Genomic DNA, 23,033 nt, shown 5'->3' with positions numbered 1-23,033 from the left:
CTTATTAATTATTTTAAAATGTGGTTCATTTGGATCATTCGAGCTTGTAAGATCCTTTCTTTAGTTTCTACATTTTCGTATGGTAGTAAACACATAATGAAAGTAGCCCAACATTTCCGTCTATTTTTGGTATTTCCTTTTTAGGTGAAAAATCAAAAACGTGGAATTTAGAATCATCTATAGGGGTTTTGTAGAAAATTTTTTCAGGTTCATGTTTCAAAAATCACATCAACCAAGAAACAGATTCGCACGTGATATTTTTTAGTATACTTTTTGCTGACTCTACAGATTTCGGTGAAACAAATACGACTGCGAAGTTCGCTCTACACATCTATACATTTTAAAAATATTTAAATCAGGGCTCAAGTATTTTCGACCACGAGAGTGACGAGCTCTGGTGTAGCGATTCTCAAATTTGCTGGAAAATTTAAAATATGTTCTCGTACAGCTTTTACCTTCATTTCTTCTCTTTTCTCTGCAGATCTAGGCACAATCCCACGACTATAAGTTCCAGATGTTACAGCATTCAAAGTACGAGTTAATCATCCTACCGAAATTTTATTAATATCTAAAAAAAGTTCCTGCACACCAACAGCTCTAACTTATTATTTCTTGAGAAAAAGTACTAGCTGAAATTTCTCATAGGCCTTTCAAAAGTTTTGGGCCCCCTTCGTTTTATTAAGCGTTGGTGAATAGTGGTGTACATAAATATTGGGCATAGGAATAAGTTTCCTTCCTTTCTTAGCTAAAGTTACGAATTATTTAAACAATTAAATAATACATGATATTATATGAAGTATGTGCCATTAGAAGCTACAACTTCACTCCATCTTTCAGGCAACATACGGAAAAATTCGAATTCTTTTGACCGGATCCATTCATTGACCCAGTTTGCGATGATCTCGTAAGAAGTGAACCGCTCTCCAATAAGAGCTGACTGCATTGATTGGAACAGATGGTAATCCGAAGGTGCCATGTCTGGGGAATGCGGCGGGTGGGGAAAGAACTCGCAATTCAATGTGATTTCCCAACGTGTGGTCTGGCGTTGTCCTGCAGCAAAATCAGTTTGTCATATCTACCGTCCCACTAATCATCCCCCAAATATCTAAATACTTAAAAACTAAGTTTTTTCAAGGCAAATCTAGAATTTATTCACTCTTATAGAGGGAAATCTGACCGCGGAACGGGAACAAATAAAAGGTTGTCCTAAAATATACTTAAACGCATTCTATTTTTAAAAGAAAATGTGAATTTTGTCCAAAACTTTAGCTGACTTTCATATTTAAAATCAGTTTCACCTTAATTCGTTCAATTTGACCTCGCAAGGACAAACTAACAACGTATTCGGACTCAGCAACTCCAAAAACGTATATACCAATTTTTTGAAAATTTTCAGGTGACTATTTTATATTTGACCTTGAACTGACCTTTAATTTGACCCGGCAAGAACAAATTGTCAATGAATTCGGACTCAACAGGCCCAAAAAGACTTATCTCAATTTTGTTTTTAATTTTCCGGTGAATATTCTATGTTTGACCTTGAATTTACCTTCAATTTGACCCCGCAAGGACAAACTGATACCGAATTCGGACTCAACAACTCTAAAAACATATACATATTCAATTTTTTTTTTTAATTTTCCGGTGTACATTCTGTGTTTGACCTTGAACTGACCTTCAATTTGACCCTGCAACGACAAATTTACAATGAATTCGGGCACAGCAGCTCCAAAAAGGTGCATACTTTTTGAAATCCCGACTTGATTTGGGCCTAGACAATCTCTTCGAAAATCATTTACGAGCATTTTAAGATAAAAATAATTAAAATTGGTAAAAAATCCGCACTGTGTGGCGTCGGAATGTTGTATGCCTGCCTTTGATTTAGACGTGTAAGCATGAGTGTGGCGTTGTTTGGCTTCATATACTCGTACAATAATACAATCCGTTTTTTATATTAGTGTTTACAAATTATTTATAGTGTTGGTATAATTGGCGAATATTTTCTTTCTTGTAGTTGCATAGACTCAATAAGATGTAAGATCGAAAATAATTAAGCGGGGCTTATTCTTTGATACTCACCGCCTTTAGTGGCATCGTGTAGTCTGCTTCCTTCTTCCATAGCGCAGCTTTGGATTTAACCGAATTACGATCATTGATATTATTCGCATGACGCATTGAATGCGCTCGTATCTAAAAATATAGATGAAATTAAAATGGCATTACTTTGGAGAAAAGCATAATTACAATGACAAGAAATAGAGTGAAAGAAGAATTAAATAATAAAATATACAACACTTGCGCTTTTGAAAAGGTTTTATGCAGTAAAGTGGAAACGCGATAGTTCGCGGGTTATATAAGTTGAAAATTGCAATAATTGGTAAAAAGTACGGAGCCTGGATAATTCGTTCGAAATGTATTTAATTTAGTCCACTTGATAGCTAATATTTTATTCTCTACCCGACAACTTCGTTATTGTTTATAGTCTTTTGTGCCTGACAGAAATGCTCTATAACTCGTAATTGCCGAAATAGTGAAAAAGTAACAAATCGCTGCTAATCATTACTTTTGTTTTTGGATTTGCAAAAGTGCTTTACAGCTCTTAATGAAGGCTGATGATATCAACATTTTTGGCATTAGTTAGCGGACAGTTAGTGCAAGGATCTTGTGTTAACAACCGAAAAGTCTACCCATATCGGAGTTCGACATAGTTAAGGACTTTGTTTACCTAGGATCCAGCATTAACACCAACAGCAATATCATTCAAGAGATCCAGCGAAGAATAACTTTTGCCGACAGGTGCTGCTTGGGGTTCGGTAAGCAAATGAGAAGCAGAGCTCCCTCTCGACGCACGCAAAAATGCTCTATAAATCACTTATCCTCCTGGTCTTACTTCACAAGGTCCAGTATGGTCCAGTTTGCGTGAATAATAAATACATACCAAATAAAATGGAACCATGAGCTGCGCGTTCGCATCGATGTAGTGAAACGCACTAATGTTCAGCGGACACGTTGAGCGAATGCACAACAACGATCTAGTAGAGACGGTGCTCTTTTCGAAATGTGCTGGTGGAACTCGACGCAAAGGATAATGAATGAAATATGTTACAATAAAAAAAAAAATTTGAAAAAAAAGTCGAATTAACTTCTATTATTTGCTTTCTCTTGCTAACCGGCGCCAGTTGGACACACTAAGTGAAGCCAAGTCTTTCTCCACCTGATTTTTCCAACGCAGAGCAGGCCTTCTTCTTCCTCTACTACCCCCAGCTGGTACCACATTGAATACTCTTAGAGCCGGAGCGTTTGTATCCATTCGGACGACATAACCCAGCCAACGTAGCCGCTGGATCTTTATTCGCTGGACTATGTCTATGGCGTCGTAAAGCGCATACAGCTCATCGTTCCATCACCTGCGATATTCGCCGTCACCAACGTGCAGAGATCCAAAAATCTTCCGCAGAATCTTTCTCTCGAAAATATAACTGTCAACAGTGACAGCTTTTTCACGAGCTCGTAGGTAAACCACTTTTGCGTGGCGTTTAAGCGGTTAAATGAATACTCCTAATATAAGCTCTCAAATCCTATTTACATAATTCTATATAAAAGATGATCAGATTGGAGGTACTTTACCAAAAGGGGTTTTTACAGAACCCGTGCGACCACTGTCAAACTAAATACATAATTTTTTTTCAATAACCATTCATATTTCAAAGTCTAACTCCTCAACAACGTGACCAAATCGTCCAATTCTATTACTCGTGCGCTCAGTACAGGATTTTTGTTCAGCGGTGAGGCCAATTTTTGGCTCAATGGCTACGCCAATAAGCAAAATTGCAGTATTTGGACCATTCAAGATCAGCTATCACATCTATTGAAAACAATCGTTTGCTGCCGCCTATGGGCTAGACGAATCATCGGCCCTTATTTCTTCAATGGCGAGAAAATTATTCATTTCGTCGTAAATCATTCAAAATTGGTGTTTACGGATGCCCGAATTACGGCGCAGTTGTGGCCAACTTGTGAATGGGATTATGGATTTTCTTTAAAAAATATGTGTCGTGAATGGGTCTACACAAAAATAATAAAGACTGCCCAATCAGTTTGAGTTTTCTTTGTTTTATTTCAATTCAAAATCCGATACCTCTAAATTGATCACCCTTTACTCACCTAAAATATTCGATTTACCTGTATGTGCACTTTTATATTTTATATTTATACAAATTCATCTACTTACTGAATGCACTCGATCGTATGCACTATTGCTGCCGACACCTAAGCTGGATGCCATCGTCGTCTCTCGGAAGCTGGACTGGTCTTTGGTGAAGCCATTTCTGTAGTATGCGCTCTTTCGTTTGCCCCAAAGTATGTCCTTAAAAGCCACCCGGTAGCGATGCGACATCACATTGTACAGTATGGGATTGATGGTACTTTATTTCCATGTGACCATTGAATTCGTATTTTATGCGAGGAGTTAAAGAAGAAAAAAGTAGAGTAGAAGAGCAATTTGTTAGTATTGTTGTGGTTGTTATTTAAAAGTTCAGCGTTGCCACATATACATATATATATATATATATACTTATGTATGTATGTATGTGTTCACATAAATCTGTGTGCAGTACCTTGATTCTAGAATTTCAGAAAGCCTCATTCAATATTTGATTTTTCGTATACTTTTTCGCTATTTCGCATACGTACACACATACATATTTATAATGAGCAAAATGAGAACTGACTCCTCGTTTTTTATTTGACATTTTCCCGCGCCGCGAACGCTTTGAAAATTGCAAATGAATTCTAATTGAAAAAATGCACTTTTCCGGAAATTCGGTATACTCGTAAAATGTTTGCAAATCAATAGTAGTTATTTAATTTCCTCTGTTAATTTCTATTTGCGAATATTGAAAAACTGATGCCCATAAAAAGAGAAAAAAAAGTGTGTGTTTAAGGTTAATTTTTTTTTTGTTGTGAATTTTTAAGGGGCAATGCGTTTCTCACAACATGCGAAAGCTAGCTAGCTAATTAGAAAATGAGCCGATAGCAGGATGCTGGCTTCAAAAACAACAAAAAAGCTGAATCTATAGACGGTGATGTAATTACATAGAGTAGTTGATTGCTTGTTCGTCCACTCGCATCTAATTTTGAAATGTCAGTAAGACGGAATGACGGAAAGTTGTTGTTGTGTTGTGAGTGTACGACAAAATAAATTTGTCTATTTGCCATTTATTTTAATATTTTATTCTCCTTCCCTAGATAGTACTAATTTAAAAATGTGTGTTGTTGCTCGAATGTGACCACCTTGAAGAGATTCGCCTATAAAAAAATTGTTAAAATTTGTTATTTTAGTTTTTTTTAATAAAGTGGATACGAAAATTTTTGCCTCTTTAAAATTTCCATGTGCGCTTTTGTGCTGCATTTTTACACAGTAGCACGGAAGCAAGAGCCCGAATTTTCTATAACTCAGGTGTTCGGATGCGATCAAATTTGGGGATTATGTTGACTTTGAGGTCACCAATCGCTTGCACTTAATTCCTCGGTATAGATTTGTGACTTCATAAAAATTTACAAGAAAAAGTCTAAAGGTTCATTTCTCTCACCTCCGTACTCTTCAATCGTTATAAATATAATTTTATTATTTCCACGTAGTGCACATTCGAGTAACTTGAAATCTCAATTTTGTATTATAAACAACAGATTTTACAGACGCCGCCAACGACTTTCAACATCGATTAGTATCTGGCGTTCACTGGCAGAATTAAGTTTTAAATTTAAAGTTTTTTCTGATTCTCTGATCGTATCGTCGGCGAAGGGGCCGAGCTAGATACGTTATTCGTGTGCAATCGAAGCCTATTTCAGGGTCAATCATTCGTGTGCAACTGCTCAGTAGGGCCAGCCAGATATCGAGAACAAACGAAAATATTGAATTCATCGCTGCAAATTTACACGATAATTCGCCTTAGTCCACGCACAATACAGCGGCTGCTCTAAAACTTCCAAAAACTATTGTACATGAAATATTGAGAAAGAACTTAAATCCATTATTTTTGCGATAGATGGCTGTAGTGATCGATGTCTCGTAAAGTATCGATCGAACAATTTAAAGTTTATGCTCGTTGCCAAGGTGACATTTCACACTAAAAAAAATGTTTTGCTGTTGGCTCCATTCAATTATGAGTTACAGGATGTTAACAATGGAAGCCAAGGCCACAAAGAGAAAATTCGGTACTTTTTACAGTTTTTTCTTTGAAAGACAAAAATGAAAGCTAGGCCGGGGAAATTGTAGATGCCGTTAATGGTGCGGATACAGCAAATTACATGGAATTTTGGCTTAGTGGATTCCGTTCAGGCATTTTTGATGTAAGGATGGACCTCGCACAGGCAGGTTCGTCGACGTAAATGTCGCCCAGAAGCTAAAAATCGGCCATAAACCAGTTTTAAACCTTTTGCGCAAAGCTGGATTCGAAAAGAAGTTTGATGCTTGGGTGACACACGAATTAACAACAAAAAACATGATGGATCGAATTTCCATATGCGAAGCCTTGGTCAAACGGAATGAAATCGACCGATTTCTTGAAGGGATGGTACTTGGTGATGAGAAGTGGGTCACATACGACAGTATTGAGTGAAAACGATCGTGGTAAAAGTGCGATGGAATAGATCAAATGGTGGTCAAACCAGTACAAACGGCCAAGAAGGTTCTTTTGTGTCTTTAGTCGGGCTTGCAAGGAATCATTTATAATGAGTTGCTTACGTATAGCCGAATACTAAATTAATATTTCTACTGTCAACAACTGGACCACTTGAAGCTAGCGATTGGCCAGAAATGGCGATAATTGGCCAACAGAAGAGGTATTGTGTTCCATCAGGACAACGCAATGCCATACTCGTCTGTAGTGACTAGCCAAAAACTCCGGGAGCTTGGTTGGGAAGTTTTGATATACCCACCAAATAGTCCGGACCTGGCATCAAGCGATTACCACCTTTTGCGCTCATTACAAAACTTCCTGAGTGATAAGAAATTGATATGAAGAGAAGATTGTGAAAATGGATTGCTAGAGTTTTTCGCCCAGTCTTCTGCGAGACATGCATTATAAAGTTACCTTTAAGTCCATCGCCTCATTTCAAATGGTGGTTTTTGGGTGTATATTTAAAAGGGTGAAAAAGGAAAGCAAAAAATATTTTTATTTTCGTTTTCAACATTTTATTTCTTGATCTATGGTTAAAAAATAAAAAGGTTTTCGGTCAGAAGAGGTTTGCCCAAAAAGTTGTCACGTCAAAGGTATGGCGGTACGGATTCAGTCACTCACAGCTGTCTGAAATCAACAAGATAAAAAGGTTCTTGTTCAGTACGAATGTCGTTATCGTGTGAACTACGATCTTAAAAAAAAAATTTGAGAACATGGTGGACGTTCAAAGATAAAAAACTGTTTTTTTACCCTTTTTTTGACCTTAAAGGTCCGAAAAAAATAGAACATTTTCCACATTTTTTTTCGAGTACTCGCATTTCCCACGATAACGACATCAATTCTACGTCATTTAAATTTTATTTAATCAAAATCGGTTCAGTAGAACCGGCCAAGTCCCACCAAAGACACAAAAGAACCTTCCTGACCTTAAAATAGGAACAAATTATACAACAAAACGGTGCATATTTGAGCCAAATCGGACAATTCGAAGCAGCTTAAATAAAGTTTTGAAATTTACCCAAAAATAATGGATTTCTTTTTCTCCGCACTAATATTTTGCTACAACATTCAAATTTGTTAACATTTCCCATATTTCAATGCAAGCAGATATAAACTACAAATGCGGGTTTGTGTACAATAATGATAAGACATATTTTGCAAATTATCTGATAAAAAAATTAGAGTTCCTTAATAAAAAATACTATAATATTTACACAGTTTTGGTTTTGTTTGCTTACTATTACCGCATAATTTTGTTTTCCTGCACCGATAAAGAGATTTAGACGGTTTTATCACTACAAACATGAAAAAGCCATTTGTAAATATATTTATTTAGCAGGGAGCGTTACTTGATAATTATTATTTGTTAATTGCTCGCATATGTGTATGCGTGTATGTATATCCATATATGCCGCATTATACGCCCACATTCAGACTTTCAGTTAATTCAGTTTTACATTACTTGAAAAATTTTGGTGAATCGAATGCACATACAAAAAAAATGGGTTTTAGGGTAATTTTGGGTCACTAAATAAAAAAATGATGATCGCTTCTTTCGAATAAGATCCTTCGATTTTTTTTTGAAAAACCAGTGGTTTGAACTTTTTACGTCTAATGGTTCATATGTCAGGGCCAAACGATTGAAACCTATTGTGAGGTATTGCCTTGCGCTTTTTATCATATAAGTATGCATGTACAGGGTGTCCGGTTGCGTAATTAGGAATGAAAAGCTAAATTAAAAGAGAATTACTAATGATAAAAGTTTATTTTAATAACTTTTACTAAGATGACAAAGGTGGATTTTATTTTTTAAAAACGTTTTACGCCGACAAGAGACACCGTCCACAGAAATTACTAGCCTTCGATGATTTTGTTTTATCAACGCATCTTAAAGTATAAACCGAACAACAACTGTACAACTAGTACAACTAAATAAAGAGACTAACAAGCAATTTTTATTGAACATATATATTAAAAAAAGGAAAAACTAAGATGCTTCAATATTCATAAATTCATTATGAATGTATAAATATGTAAGGCGCATCTGCTACTGGGTGCCAATCTGGTCTAAAACTGTTTTACGCGTGAGCCGCCGACGATGAGTATTTGGCTGGAGCAAAGCCAATGCTTCAGCGTTGACATGTGTACTTAAACGTTGTCTGTGAGCCATGGCATACTTTTTCGCTCGTCAGTGACGAGCAGCATACGAGTACCAAGATGACGATGGAGTTCGAGATTGACGATGTTGCGCAACACTTTATTTTGGAATCGTTGCATAATAGTCATGCAAGATTCGCTTGAGCATCCCCATAGCTGAATGCCTTACGTCCAGACCAGTTTAAAAATTTGATTATATAGCAGCAGTTTGTTTTTCGTTGACAGAATAGAGTGTCTGCCAATAAGATGAAGAAGGTTTTTTGTTTTTAACTGCAGCTCTTAACGCTTTTTCTTGACATGCGTCATCCAACGCAGTTTAGCATCAAGAGTTATTCCGAGATATTTTGCCTCGTTGACTTCCATTTAAATGATAATGGGCTTCATCACTCCAAAAAAATTGTGTTTGCCGTAGGAAATCACTCCACTGTTGTATAGCAAGTTTACGCAAATTGTAATCGTTGGGCTTAAGCTTGCAAAATTGGAATTTTTGCGGAGGGAAATCTTAAGTTCTTTCTCAATATTTTATACCCAATACTTTTTCGAAGTTTTAGAGCAGCCGTTGTCTTGCGCGTAGACTAAAACAAATTATCATGTAAATTTGTTCTCGATGTCCATCTGAGTCACAGTCGTAGAGTCGTGCGTTATTTGCCACTTTTTGGCCCATAATCGAAACAAATCTTCACTTGGGGATTCACCTTAATGTCGAATATTGTATGATACAAAAATTTACGATGCACAGTGCACACGAATAATTGGCTTTGAAATACGGTTCGGCTGCGAACGTGCACTACGAGATCCTGGTTCAGAGGAACCGTAAATTTAAAACCTGTTTCTGCCTCCGGACACCAGAGATGGATCGTTGTTGACAGGCTATTGCAACATAATGGTTTGGCGGGGTCTGTAAAATCTGTTTTTAATACAAAATTGAGATCTCAAGTTACCCGATTGTGCAGTACGTGGAAATAATAAAATTATATAACGATTGAAGAGTGCGGAGGGGACAGACAGCCCCTTTAGACTTTTTCTTGTAAATTTTTATGAAGTCACAAATCTCTACAGAGGAATAAACCGCAATCGATTGATGACCTGAAAGTCAACATAATCCTCAAATTTGATCGAATGCTTACCGCCGAGTTATAGAAAATTCGCCCTGTTGGATCCATGTTACCGTGTGAAACAGCAGAAACAATTTTCGTATCCAATATCTAAAATTAAGCAGAAGGGACTGTAGGCAGCTGATTTGACTGATTCTATGGGCGAAGCACATCGAAAAGGTAGGCATCGCAGACGGTGCACTCTGCCCAGCAAGTGGAGAGAAGGATGAGACGGCAAACCACTTTCTGTGTCTGCCTGGCCTTCGCTCGAATCCCTTCATGGCACTCTTGTGTTAAGAAGCGACCGCCTTGGCTCCTTGGCACCACAAGATCTACTCAGATTTCTTCAGAGGTCGAGTAGATTTAAAGAAAATTAAAGAGGAAACCCGATTACAGTACAATGGACTCAATGGTGTCTGAGTTTGTCCCGACAAAAAAAGGTGATTGACCAAAAAACTTATAGCTTTCTCTTCTTTCACTGAGTTAGCAGGGTAGATAAAGAATATTAATCGTAAAATAAATGTAGTTGGCGGCGGGCTCTACCGATAGAGAAAAAACTTTCTTGAAAAAGTATGCATACGCAGTTGAAATTTGACCTGATGAGAAATTTGCCAGATCTATCTGCAGCAACATCGAAATGAATGTATTTGTATGAGTTGGTCTGCAGATTACGATGTTGTCGAAAGTTGGCAAAAATATAATCAAATTTTCATTTGAAATTCCAGACAAGAAATACTATTTTTCCAACTACAAAAAAAAAAAAACTGAAAATGTGAAATATTTGTTAGTGGTCGAATATTTCACTTTTTTTCGTATTTCATTGTCGGTCTGTAGATCTGCTCACGATATATATACATATCTATGTGCCATTAATTGGGAAAAGCCCCAAAACAGACGCTCAAAAAAAATTAAAAAGAAATCGAAAGCGCTGTTTTAAAAAAGGTTGAGAGACATAAAATAATTTTTTATCACAATACTTACCACGACACATAGTAGGTGAAGCCGGCTATAGAGAACATCCATTCGTTTATTTCTTGAAAATAGTAATTTTCTTTGGCATAGAGAAACCATAGTCGCTGCAGATGAAAAGGCAGCCAGCATATGAAAAATGTTACGACAACAGCAACTGCAAGAGACATTTGAAACAAAGATAAAGAGGGAGATGCACAAGCGATAGAAGTATTTTATACAAATGTAAACAATTAATGTGTATAATTATAGATATATGAATTTATGTATAAGTTATTTGGTACTTTACAGACACTACTGAGCACTTTAAACACTGAGGTGTTTTGTGATGACAATATTGAGCTGGTTTTAGTCAGCAGCTGGTTTGTCTTTTTAGAGTAACGCAGATATATTTTTCACTTGCATGGATTTACTACGAGTATAACAGAAAAAGGTGCATAATATCACAACCCCAAGAGGAAATTACTCATTTCATTCTCGAGATTAAAGTCAAAATATACAGTTTGATAAGCCCCTTATAGAATGGAAAAGCTAAAATCGTTGTTTATTCTAAAGCCCTTCAATATACATACATATAAGTTAACACACGACTCCCATGCTAACTGCACTCCATGACAACTACCAACACTTGCAGTTTTTAAACTCAACTGCTAGTGCTTAGTACAGGGTCCAGCACTCGAATTGTAACCAATTAAAAACGCCATAAATTTAGTTTGGAAGATTACTTTTATTCAATTCGAAGAAAAAAATGTATGAAAACAATACAAAATCAAGAATCAATTTACTTTTGCTCGATATAATCACCTTTTGCTTTGACTATGGCCTTGAGACGGTCCAGAAACGAATCGCAAGCTACCCGAATGGGACTTGCAGGTATTTTGGCCCACTCGCGGACAATGGTTTTTTTCAGCGCCTCGATACTGGTGAATCTTTTTTGAGAGCCATTGTGTGGACGCTATGAAGTTCGAAACGTTGTTTATTAGCCATTTTTGGTTCACTCGAGCTTTCTGAGACGGTGCGTAGTCCTGCTGAAACGTCCATGGTGTGCCACCGAAATGTTTGTCTGCCCACGGCTTCGAAACAACCTCGAAAATACTTTCCCGATAATATTTCGCATTTATCTTGACGCCAGGAGAGGTCGGTCTCCATCTGGTATCGCTAGGGACCAAAAAGTCTATGCGTGGCTTATTGCCAAAGAGGCTAACCTAACCTAACCTTGACGCCAGGCTCGACGAAAACGATTGGAGAGCGCCCATCTACGGTTACAGCGGCCCATTATGTGTGACAGGTGATGATGTGGGACGGTATGATATGTCCGCCTCCTTCAGTCGACGTTCGATGGTGTTGATACTCACATCTATTCCCGTTTTAGCAAGAATTGTGCGTTCGGAAAAGTCATCAACATTTTTGTACACTTTATGCCGCTGACTCCACATCACAACAAACTTTTTTGATTTTTTAATTACTATTGCAGCTACGGCGTACGATAATTTCGGCCCTTCAAATGCGTGCATAAAAATACCGCTTGAAAACGCTTCGCGTACTTCTCACTCATTTTTGTTTGGTTGCGTTTACGGGAAAGTTTCGAACGACACTAACCTGGGCTAGCACTGGTGTCGTTGCCCTTGAGTGGGACTATTATGCAGCAAAAAGCAGAACGAAATATATCCTGAAGTTTCAAGAAAAAACCGGTTCTTTTCTTACGACGTAGACTGTAAAAATGATTGAGGTTGGATAAAACCACACCCGCTTTTTTATATGTATGTTAATACTAAAATTTAAAGTTATAACTCGAATTTGTTTGATTCCGAAAATGCACTTATCAAATTTTATTAAAATATGCGCTGGTACATATGGCATAGTCCGGTCTGAACTGATTTTAGCACTTGGACTTGTTTTCTTTTAGTTCGCAATGTCGGCCATTGGGCATACTGCATGTACTTATTTTATTTTATAAAAAATGTGAGCCGTCATGGGAGCCTGGCAGATGTGAAACATCGTGTGTGTACAAGTAATATGCATAAAATATAATATTATTACAGGAATTAAATATAGCCTAATGAAAAAATGAAGTATTACGAATTTCTTACAGAAAATGGTAACTTTATTTAATAAACATTTATTTACATGTGATATCAAAATTCGATATTAATATCAAGCCACAATTTTAATATTTTCATCTGTGACTTCAGTAATAGTTATATTCGATGTTTCCTCTACCGGTATTACTGTGACGATTGGTCGATGATAACACTGTGGAACAAATTCAGGTTAGCAAAAGTTAGGTCCATTCTGAGAGTGGCGGGTGAAAATAGAGGCGAAATTAGAAGACCCGTATCGCGGCGTTTGTTTATGTTAGTTCGAATTTTTTTTTAATCGGCCTTCGAAGTTTGCAGTCAAATGCCGATTTTCAGTATATTGTTTATATGGTTTTTTGGCTATAACTCGTCGACTAATTGATATTTTTTCAATCTGTAAAAGCCAAATTATTGCTAGAGACCTGTGCAATAATTACAATTTTTGAAAAAATTGATTTCGAAAATTTTTATGGTACTTATGAGGCAAAATGTTGGAAAAATTATTTTTTTTTCATGTTTTTTGAAAATATTTTCAACAAAACTAAGTCTTTTTTACATTTTGTGTGGTCTATAATATGCTTCTCAGTTTCTTAAATAAATGTAATTTGAAAAAAAATTGTCTTAGTCGACAATTTGCGCTTTAGGCATACAGTCATAATACAAAACTTGCGTTTTTTGAGCTTAATATTAATTTATTTCTCATTTTTTATTTACCAATTTTGTTCAGTGTTGGTTTTGAAGAAACATAGAAAAAGAAAATATAAAAATATGGAAAAAAATATAATTTTGAAATGTTAATAATGAAAAGTTTTAAGTAGAAAAATAAAATAAATTAAATTAATAATTTGGCCAGCTGCCGTTTAGCAGGCGGCTGTGGATCAACATCACTGCTCTCTCTAATGTCTTGGTCATCGTCATCATCATCAGAGAGATCGATTATTTCGTCCAACAGATATTCTGGATTTTCATCTGTGTCTTCCCCTTCTTCCTCTGTTTCCTCGTCTTCCTCTTCTTCAAAGGTGTTTTTATACCACCAACAAATTTCAGCGAGTATCGCATCTGGAGATTTCTTTCCTCTGTACCTGAAACGAAAATAGTTTTCAATCGTTAACATGTTTAAATTGTGCACTAGACCAAGATATTAGAAAAATCTAGGAATTCAAAATATGCACACTCTATAGTTACCTTATTTCAAATGGAAGCGCAGTTTGGTGATGACGTTCGCCTTGCTCATCAGATTCAGTTGGCAACTGTTGAGCGAGTTTTTCAAGATGCTGATGCAAGAGATGAATTTTGTATGACATATTAACCCCAATTTCAGCGAAAGCTGCCAACATGTTTGCAACAGATTGCCTGTAGTTTTCTTCACGTTCTTTACCCAAAAGTCCTTTGATGACTGCTTTCAATGCGAGCCATCCATTTAATTCTCGGTCTGTCAGAACTTGCTCAAAATCTTGACGACTCATTAGTTTCCGTATGTCGGGACCATTAACAACCCCTTCCTGAATTTTGGCCTTACTTAGTCTTGGGAAAATATCTTTCAAGCGGTTGAATACTGCTGGTCTTTTTGCGATACATTTCAAAAAATTTTTAGCAATGCCAAGTTTAATGTGGAGCAACGGCAACAAAATTTTCATTTCAGGAACAAGACTTTCGTGTAGCCTATTGTCATTAGGCCATTTTCGCCCAATTCGACTACTCCAGTTATGTTGTTTGTACTGGTTTCTTCCTTTAATACCTTCTCCGTATCGTGAATCCCAATCGCACAAAAAACACGGATATTTTGGACGGCCAGATGCTGTTAAGCCTGTAATCAAGGAAACTACTTTGAGGTCGCAGCAAATGCGCCATTGGTGTTCGTTATATTCGACTACTTCCAGAATGTCTTTCAATTTATCGAAAGTTTCACTAGTGTCAGTGCTATACGCAATCGGAACAGAAGGCATTCTATTTGTCTTGTGCAAAAGCACAACTTTTAAGCTGATTAGTGAACTATCGATAAAGAGACGCCAATCATCTTTTTTATAGGTTAACCCTATCGCCTCCATTAACTTTTCAATATCGTTGCAATAAGCGAAATTTTTTGCATCATTGACATTGAAGAACTTTTGTAACTCTTTTTGGCGTTTTCGATATGCTGTTACTTTTGTACCTTTCGTCAGCAAATTATTTCCTTTCAAAAATGACGCCAGTCGTTCTGATTTTTTCTGAGTCAAACACAAATTTGCAACAATTCCATCCAATTGGTTTTGTGTTATTAGGATTGGGTCCTTTGATGTTTTATTTGATGTAACTTCACCAGGGTTGAATTCTGAGGAGAAATCCATGGGTGTGGCAGGGGTGGTTGTAGTACTGATACCTGTTTGAAGATCAGTACTTCGGTATGTTGGTACTGGAACGAATTCTGAGTGCGGTAATGGTAATTGGACACTTGACACTGCTACATAAGTTTTATTCTTTGTTTTCCTTCTATTCAAAGTTTTATTGTAGTTGGTACATCCATAGCAATTTTCTTCTTGATGTGGGCTATTATCTGACCAAATCATTGGTACACCAAAAGGCATAGCTTTCTTCTTTTCACTTTTCCATTGCATAAGAATTGAATAGCAATTAAAGCAAACTTTTTTAGGGGCATAGTTTACGTCATTGATAAACTCTTGCGAGAAATATTGTCTATAGATTTCCAAAAAAAAATCAGTCACATTGCCGCATTTTTCATCGCTTACTATGAAACGTCCACAAATATTACAAAAATGGTTCATTTTACATGTTGGTTCCGACATTTTTAATACAATATATATTATAGAATGTTTTTTTTTTGTTAATTTTATGAAACTGATACACTTAACTTAAATCACTCAATAAATGAAATAGGTTCCAAAAGAATGAATAGCAAATTTTATCACGACCGAGCGAAAATTAAAAGACATCAGCTTCGGCTGAGTTTCGAGTCTTAACTGAATCTTTATTTTTAAAATTAGTTCGCATGCAACACAAATGTTTACAAATATTATTTTAATAGCTATTGATTGTTCCTGGAAATTCCCTTTCTTAATTGTATTCTGGGAATTTCCTTTTCCTTAATTATTTTTGGAACATGCATTCTTCTCGGAAAATCCCTTTTTTAATCCATACTTAGCATTTCCTTTTCTTTAATTGTTTTTGGAATGTTCCTAATTCTTGAAACATCCCTTTTTAACTACTTCTACCGAAATCGATATTTATTTAATGGTTTCGGGAATTTTTAATTACTATGTGTTTACTAGGAATTTTGGGTTTTTTTACATTAGTTTTATGTAATGAATGTGTGTATATCGCACAAATTTTCGACTGATACTATATTTTTTTCCATGATATTTATGTCATGGATTGAAAACTATATTTTAGATAAGAAAAAAAGCGAAAAAAAATGAGTTGCTTGCCAGATATTAAGAAATAATAAGGAAAACGTTAATTTTTCGAACATTTTGTGACTTTCGTCAAAGTAGCTGCCAAAGTATTTAATCCCGTAATTTTCTTTTCAAATTACATTTATTTAAGAAACTGAGAAGCATATTATAGACCACACAAAATGTAAAAAAGACTTAGTTTTGTTGAAAATATTTTCAAAAAACATGAAAAAAAAATAATTTTTCCAACATTTTGCCTCATAAGTACCATAAAAATTTTCGAAATCAATTTTTTCAAAAATTGTAATTATTGCACAGGTCTCTAGCAATAATTTGGCTTTTACAGATTGAAAAAATATCAATTAGTCGACGAGTTATAGCCAAAAAACCATATAAACAATATACTGAAAATCGGCATTTGACTGCAAACTTCGAAGGCCGATTAAAAAAAAATTCGAACTAACATAAACAAACGCCGCGATACGGGTCTTCTAATTTCGCCTCTATTTTCACCCGCCACTCTCAGAATGGACCTAACTTTTGCTAACCTGAATTTGTTCCACAGTGTAACTCAAGTACGTTACAAAAGTATTGGATGAAATATTATCAAGATATCTCACAAATACAGCATGTATTGTTTTTCCATATTTGGTAGTAGATTCTCTTGGATTGTTGTTGATTTGCAATTGAAATTCTTTTTGAAGTGTGCTTTGAGTGCTGAAATTTTCTGCACTTTCGGGTGGCACAAAATTAATCATCCAGTTTTGTATTTGAAAATTATTAAATAAAATTAAAAAAATATTAAATAAAATTAAAAACATATTAAATAAAAAAATGATTTTGAGTGATGGAATTTTTGAATTTTCAGGTGGCGCAAAATTAATCATCCAGATTTGTACTTGAAAATTATGAAATAAAATTAAAAAAAATAATAAATAAAGAAATTATATTGAGCGATGACTTTTGACCTTTACACCCGCCATTGCTTGTCTGTTTTTATACAGCAGCTCTACACATCACAAATTTCAATTATGATTGACGTACTGCACTATTTGTAAAAAATATAAATAAGTACCCGTCGCCACGGCAAGCGTCGCCACGCCAACGAGCCTACAAGTGAGCCTATAAATGTTTCACATCAAAAAAATTTGGTAGTTTTTTTATTTGAAATACGGACAGGTTCTACAAAAATATATATGCATAGGAAATTTATAAATAAATCATACGTACTTCTATAGCTATTTACAAGTGCAATCAAAACTCTTGTTCATGCTGAATTTTATATAATATTTCAAGTGCTGCCGTCCACGTAGCGCACTTCAATGCGGTTCAAACCTCCATTTTATTTTGTACTAAAATAAATAATAATTTCTAAATACTATGAATGTACAATAAAGCGCACTTTTCAGAATTTTGTTTGCTTTCATTTTCCCGCTGAAAAAATTTTTCTTTTATGATTTTTTGCTCCTGCTACATTCCCTTATTTTGTATGCTGTGACAGGGAAATGATTCCGCCATTATAAATCAAAATCCAGGTTAGTGAAAAACTTCAAATTTCACATTTATTTATTGAAAAATTTCTACAGGCTTATTTCCATTCAACTTTTTTCGTAGAATGGATATTTAAATTTGTGTGCAGTTTTTCTTATTGGGAGGTTGAATTAGTTTTAAAGGTGACACACAGATGGCGCTATTTATCACTTTATCGTCTTGGCAATACTGAATATATATTCATGACAAAGCCTCATCCCTAGGCTTTGTTTATCAGTATCTGTCATTTCGCTGAAGTTAAACAACGCAGTGTTTTTGTGCTCCGAGTATGTCAACTTTCGTGCCGTCGAAACGCAATTTGCGGGAAGCTTTGCTTTTCTGCTTCAATTTGAAAAAAATACAGCCCAAGCCCGTGAATTGCTGCAGGAGGCCTACCCAGACCATACTCCGTCGATTTCAACATGTGAGTACTGGTTTCGACGATTCAAAAGTGGTGATTTTCACACCGAAGACAAGGAGCGTCTTGGCCAGCCCAAAAAGTTCGAGGACGCGGAATTGGGGGAATTGGTAAACGAGGACTCGTGCCAAACCCAAGAAGAGCTTACTGAATCATTGGGCGTTGATAAATCAACCGTTTGCAAGCGTCTAAAAGCGATGGGAATGATCCAAAAGCAAGGACATTGGGTCCCGTACGAGTTGAAGCTGCGCGACGTCGAACGGCGATTTTTTACGTGCGAATTGCTGATCGAGCGACAAAATCGGAAGGGTTTTTTGCATCGGGTGGTGACTGGCGACGAAAAATGGATCCACTACGATAACCCAAAACGCAAAAAATCATGGGGCTTGCCCGGCCACGCATCAACGTCGACGGCCAAGCAGAATATTCACGGCAAGAAAATCATGCTCTGCATTTGGTGGGATCAGGTCGGCGTCGTATATTTTGAGCTGCTCCAACCGGGCGAAACAATCACGGGGGATCGTTACCGACTGCAATTGATGCGTTTAAGCCGGGCATTGAAAGAAAAACGGCCGGAAACGGTAAAAAGGCACGACAAGGTTATTTTGCAACATGACAACGCTCGGCCGCATGTTGCTCAACCTGTCAAAAAATACCTTGCAACGCTTGGCTGGGAAGTGTTACCCCACCCGCCGTATAGTCCAGACATAGCTCCCTCCGATTATCATTTGTTCCGGCATATGAGTCTCGATTTGGCGGACCAGCGGCTCTCCTCGTACGAGGCTACCAAAATATGGGTTGAGTCATGGATAGCCAAGCAGCGGCCAGAATTTTGGAGAAACGGCATCCGGAAATTGCCCGAAAGATGGGCGAAAGTTGTAGCTAGCGATGGCCAATACTTCGAATAAAATATTTTGTACCATTTTTTCACAATAAAGCCCCAAATCTTCGAAAAAAATCTTTAAAACTAATTCAACCTCCCAATAGTTTTTATATTCTGGTCGAGTGCGCCCTTAGAAGTGTTTTAAAAAAGGTTTTAGAATCATTTTACCTCATAATACCACCACATGTCCACAGACGCTTATACACGTATGTGTGGACATACACATAGTATACATACATATGCACATTTTCATAAATATGTGGGTGTGCTAAAAGTACGAGACACCTAAACTATGCAATGAGGCGATTTTAAACCATATTGACTACATATAGTATATACAGGTATGTACATACGTACATGTGTATACGCAAAAATATAGGGCAGCAAAATATGTAGGCAAACGCAGAAATTAATATCAAATTAAGGTGTAAGTACGCGTATAATGCACAAATACGTAGAGATGTGTGGGTATATAAGCAACTACACCACACGAAAAAATGTTAAGAGCAAATCAATTTCTTATATTTTTATTATCAGTTTAGGTCTAACAATTTATGTTTTTAATATTTAAACTTTTAATGATATATCTAAAAATAAGCACACACTTCACGAAATTTAAATTAATTTTTAAGAAAAGTAGAATCTGTAGAAGGGAAAAAGTGTAATACCAAAATTACTAAGAAACAAATGGAATTATTGGGGTTAGTTTATAATTTGAAGCTTAATAATTTGGGCTGGCTCCTCCTTTGATCGATCGTGGCTGAGACATCAATTTGATAAAGTTTTTTATAATAATTTGATACATTTTTGAGATTTCGACAGTAGTCGCACTTCTAAGGTTCTTAGCGCTATCAACCTGTCTTTTATTTTTGAAAATTGATTGAGAAAGTATTGCTTAAGGTAGCATGATTATCTAAAATTACAATAGTATTTTCTTCCTTGCCAAACACTTTTTTCTTGCTTTGGAAGCATGAGAGGCTGCATTGTATGCCGGAAAATATTTGGGTGCCAGGCCACAGGAATATAGCAGGAAACTGCAAGGCAGATGAACTTCCCCGTACCGGTACAACGCTCGATCTCCAACCGGATAAGACGCTGATACCCATCCCTATATCCACTTGTAGATAGGAAAACCATCAATAAGGTAAATACAAGTTGGCCAAACCTCTCAACATGCAAACTAAGCAGACAGACATGGCCGAAATGGAACAGCGATCGATTGCAAATCTTGTTAAGATTTAACAGAGAAGCTATAAGAAAAATGATAGGGGTATTAACTGGTCATTATCTAATAGCCAGCCACGCTAGAAGGTTAGGACTTCCGTACTTCGATTTCTGTAGAAACTGTCTTAATACAGAAGAAGAGGAAGTAGTTAGACACCATTTATGTGAGTGTGAAAGCTTAGCGACAAGGAGGCTCTGCACTATTGATATGACATTTTTAACTGATGTAGCGGAAATAGCGCATCTAAAACTAACGAAGCTTTGGTCGTTTATTCAAACTACTGGATGGTTTGTAAAGGCACCCATAGGGTAAGGATCAGTTCCAGTGGCATCACAATGGACCTATGAAAGGTCTAAGTGTGTCATTGCGACAGCTACCCCAACTAGCTATACACCATTTTAAATATAGAATCAAATGGTATTGAGAATTTTTTCTGTTATTGATTTAATATACGTATGTACAGTTTATTGCTTGCTTATGGTTAATTATCTTGGTCTTATAGGTTTTTCGTGCGGTGTATCTAAATCCATGTAATGCAAGAAATTTCGGTGTGATATGCCAAGAAGTACAGGTCTTCTGCAAAATATGGAATACATGGATACATACATATATGGAATACAGCGCTGTAGGATTAGGGACATACAAGAAAGGAAAATATTAAAATTATGCATGTGTAAAATGAATAAAAAGGAGGCCATAAGCGCGCTTAAGGCTATGGCAAAGGATTTTCTTCAAATTCACTAAATAAGTAATTCTGCTGGATTTGCTAAGCTATTCACTTTATTATTCTCATGCTTTGAAAGGAGATTTGAAGGAAGCAGCAATTAGTGCTGATTATAGGAAATACATACTCACATGTTCTATACAATCTTATCAAAAGTGCTTACAGACAATGTACTGCTGTAGCAGTAGAAAAAGGACGTCGGCTCCTTGTGCTGCATTAGTTTTTAATTTCCCAGTCGGAAATGGCCAAGTATAGCCATGCGCTCAGGAATGTATCGGAATGCCAGGATTCATATTTTCCTCAGGGCGATGCCCTAGGAAAGTCATGTATCCATTTATACTCGTACATGTCGCTAGTGTAGTGCATCAACGGTCGCTATTCATTCAAAGTGTAGGTGCATAATAGAGCATTAAACAATTTGAAATACCATTAAGCAAGAAATCTGATTTAGACTTTGATTTCGAGTCGTTACATCGTTAATGACTCTGGACGATGGTCAAATAGATAATAATAATAACACAGTCCACACAGGTGGCCGTAGTAGCCGAATGATTTGGTGCATGACTACCATTTGGAATTCGGAGTGCGTTGGTTCGAATCTCCATGAAGCATTAAGAATACGTTTTTTCTAATAGCGGTCGCCCCTCGTCAGGCAATGGCAAACTTCCGAGTGTATTTCTGCCATGAAAAAGTTTCTCATAAAGGAAGTATCTCCCGTTCGTAGGCGGCTTAAAACTGTGTGACCCTCCATTTGCGGAGCAATATCAAGACGCACACCACAAAGAGGAAAAGTAGCTCGGTCGAACACCTAACAAAATGTACGCGCCAACTATTTATTATTGTTATTATAACACAGTACCGGATCCTAATGTTGTTGAATAAATTTCGACATAAATCTGAGGTGAAAAATTGTCATCACGTAAATTTTTTGAAACAAGATCTGTTTTTGAAACCTTTAGTGCTATTAAAATCCTAATCATTATAAATTAACACACCACAAATAGGAGAAGGAGCTCAGGCAAACCCCAAATAAAGGGAGTAAGCGCCAATTATAGAAAAAAAACATATTAAATTTGTATGAAATATGAATAACGATTGTCTTTTAATGTTGATGCTAAAGTGTACTTCAGTGTGTTAAATAGTCAAGGAAATAGTTTCGCTTTTACAGAGCTCCGGCTAAAGAAAGGTTTCTTTTTAACTTCTGATTCTTCACAGATTTTACGAAAGAAGTAGTAGAGCTCGGCCAATCACCCAGTGTAGGATGAAAGCCCCTTTATATATATAGATTTAAATTTGAATTATTCGGATAATATGAACTATTTCGAGGCACTGCACTGCAACACGACTTTTATGAACGGGCAACCTACTTTCTTTAACGACATTTTTTTTTAGTTTATTTGGTAATATTAACATCTTTTTCTTACGAATCAATTAGTGAGGTATTTTTTTACCCAATCAGTGCTGTATCTTTTCATGCCCATACATAGACCTGTTTATTTTACCGAACTTTCTCCGGTAACAAATTTGGTCCATAAATTTAGCCACAGACTAAAAAACTCCCGTAATCGCTTGATGGGTTGACACTTCTGAAGAGGTGTGAGCAAAATGAGCGTGTGTGATTTTTCTGATACTTCCATTTTTCAGAACTATTTAGGTAGATAGGTAGATGTGGCTGACGGTCTTGAAACCAACTCATTTGGACCATTGCCGACCTAATGTGATACCACAGTAGCCCTTTATTTGGTACTCTTCATTAAATCATTTGGTTTTAAATGCAAACCCATTGATCAGGCTGACACTTATGCTAAAGTTTATTTTTGTTTTAAGATGCCTACACAGTCTAAAGGAGAATTTCTGGAAGAGAATTTTTCTACAACTTCAAGGTT

The 23,033-nt window shown here is 36.3% G+C and overlaps 1 protein-coding gene across 1 annotated transcript in view; it reads right to left on the bottom strand.

The window, feature by feature from the left end:
- Positions 1 to 23,033, bottom strand: part of LOC129241904 (neuropeptides capa receptor) — a 134,570-nt gene that overhangs the window by 11,040 nt on the left and 100,497 nt on the right. Inside the window, exons 7-9 of the mRNA XM_054878455.1 lie at positions 10,913 to 11,057; positions 4,232 to 4,424; positions 2,080 to 2,190 (exon numbers count right to left, since the gene is read on the bottom strand). Coding sequence (XP_054734430.1) covers positions 2,080 to 2,190; positions 4,232 to 4,424; positions 10,913 to 11,057 — 449 coding nt within the window. The remainder of the gene's footprint in view (positions 1 to 2,079; positions 2,191 to 4,231; positions 4,425 to 10,912; positions 11,058 to 23,033) is intronic.

The sequence above is a fragment of the Anastrepha obliqua genome, chromosome 3, assembly GCF_027943255.1.
Source record: "Anastrepha obliqua isolate idAnaObli1 chromosome 3, idAnaObli1_1.0, whole genome shotgun sequence".
NCBI classification, from domain to species: Eukaryota; Metazoa; Arthropoda; class Insecta; order Diptera; family Tephritidae; genus Anastrepha; species Anastrepha obliqua.
The sequence above is the reverse complement of the archived record's forward strand: the minus strand, read 5'-3'. Positions and strand labels throughout refer to the sequence as shown.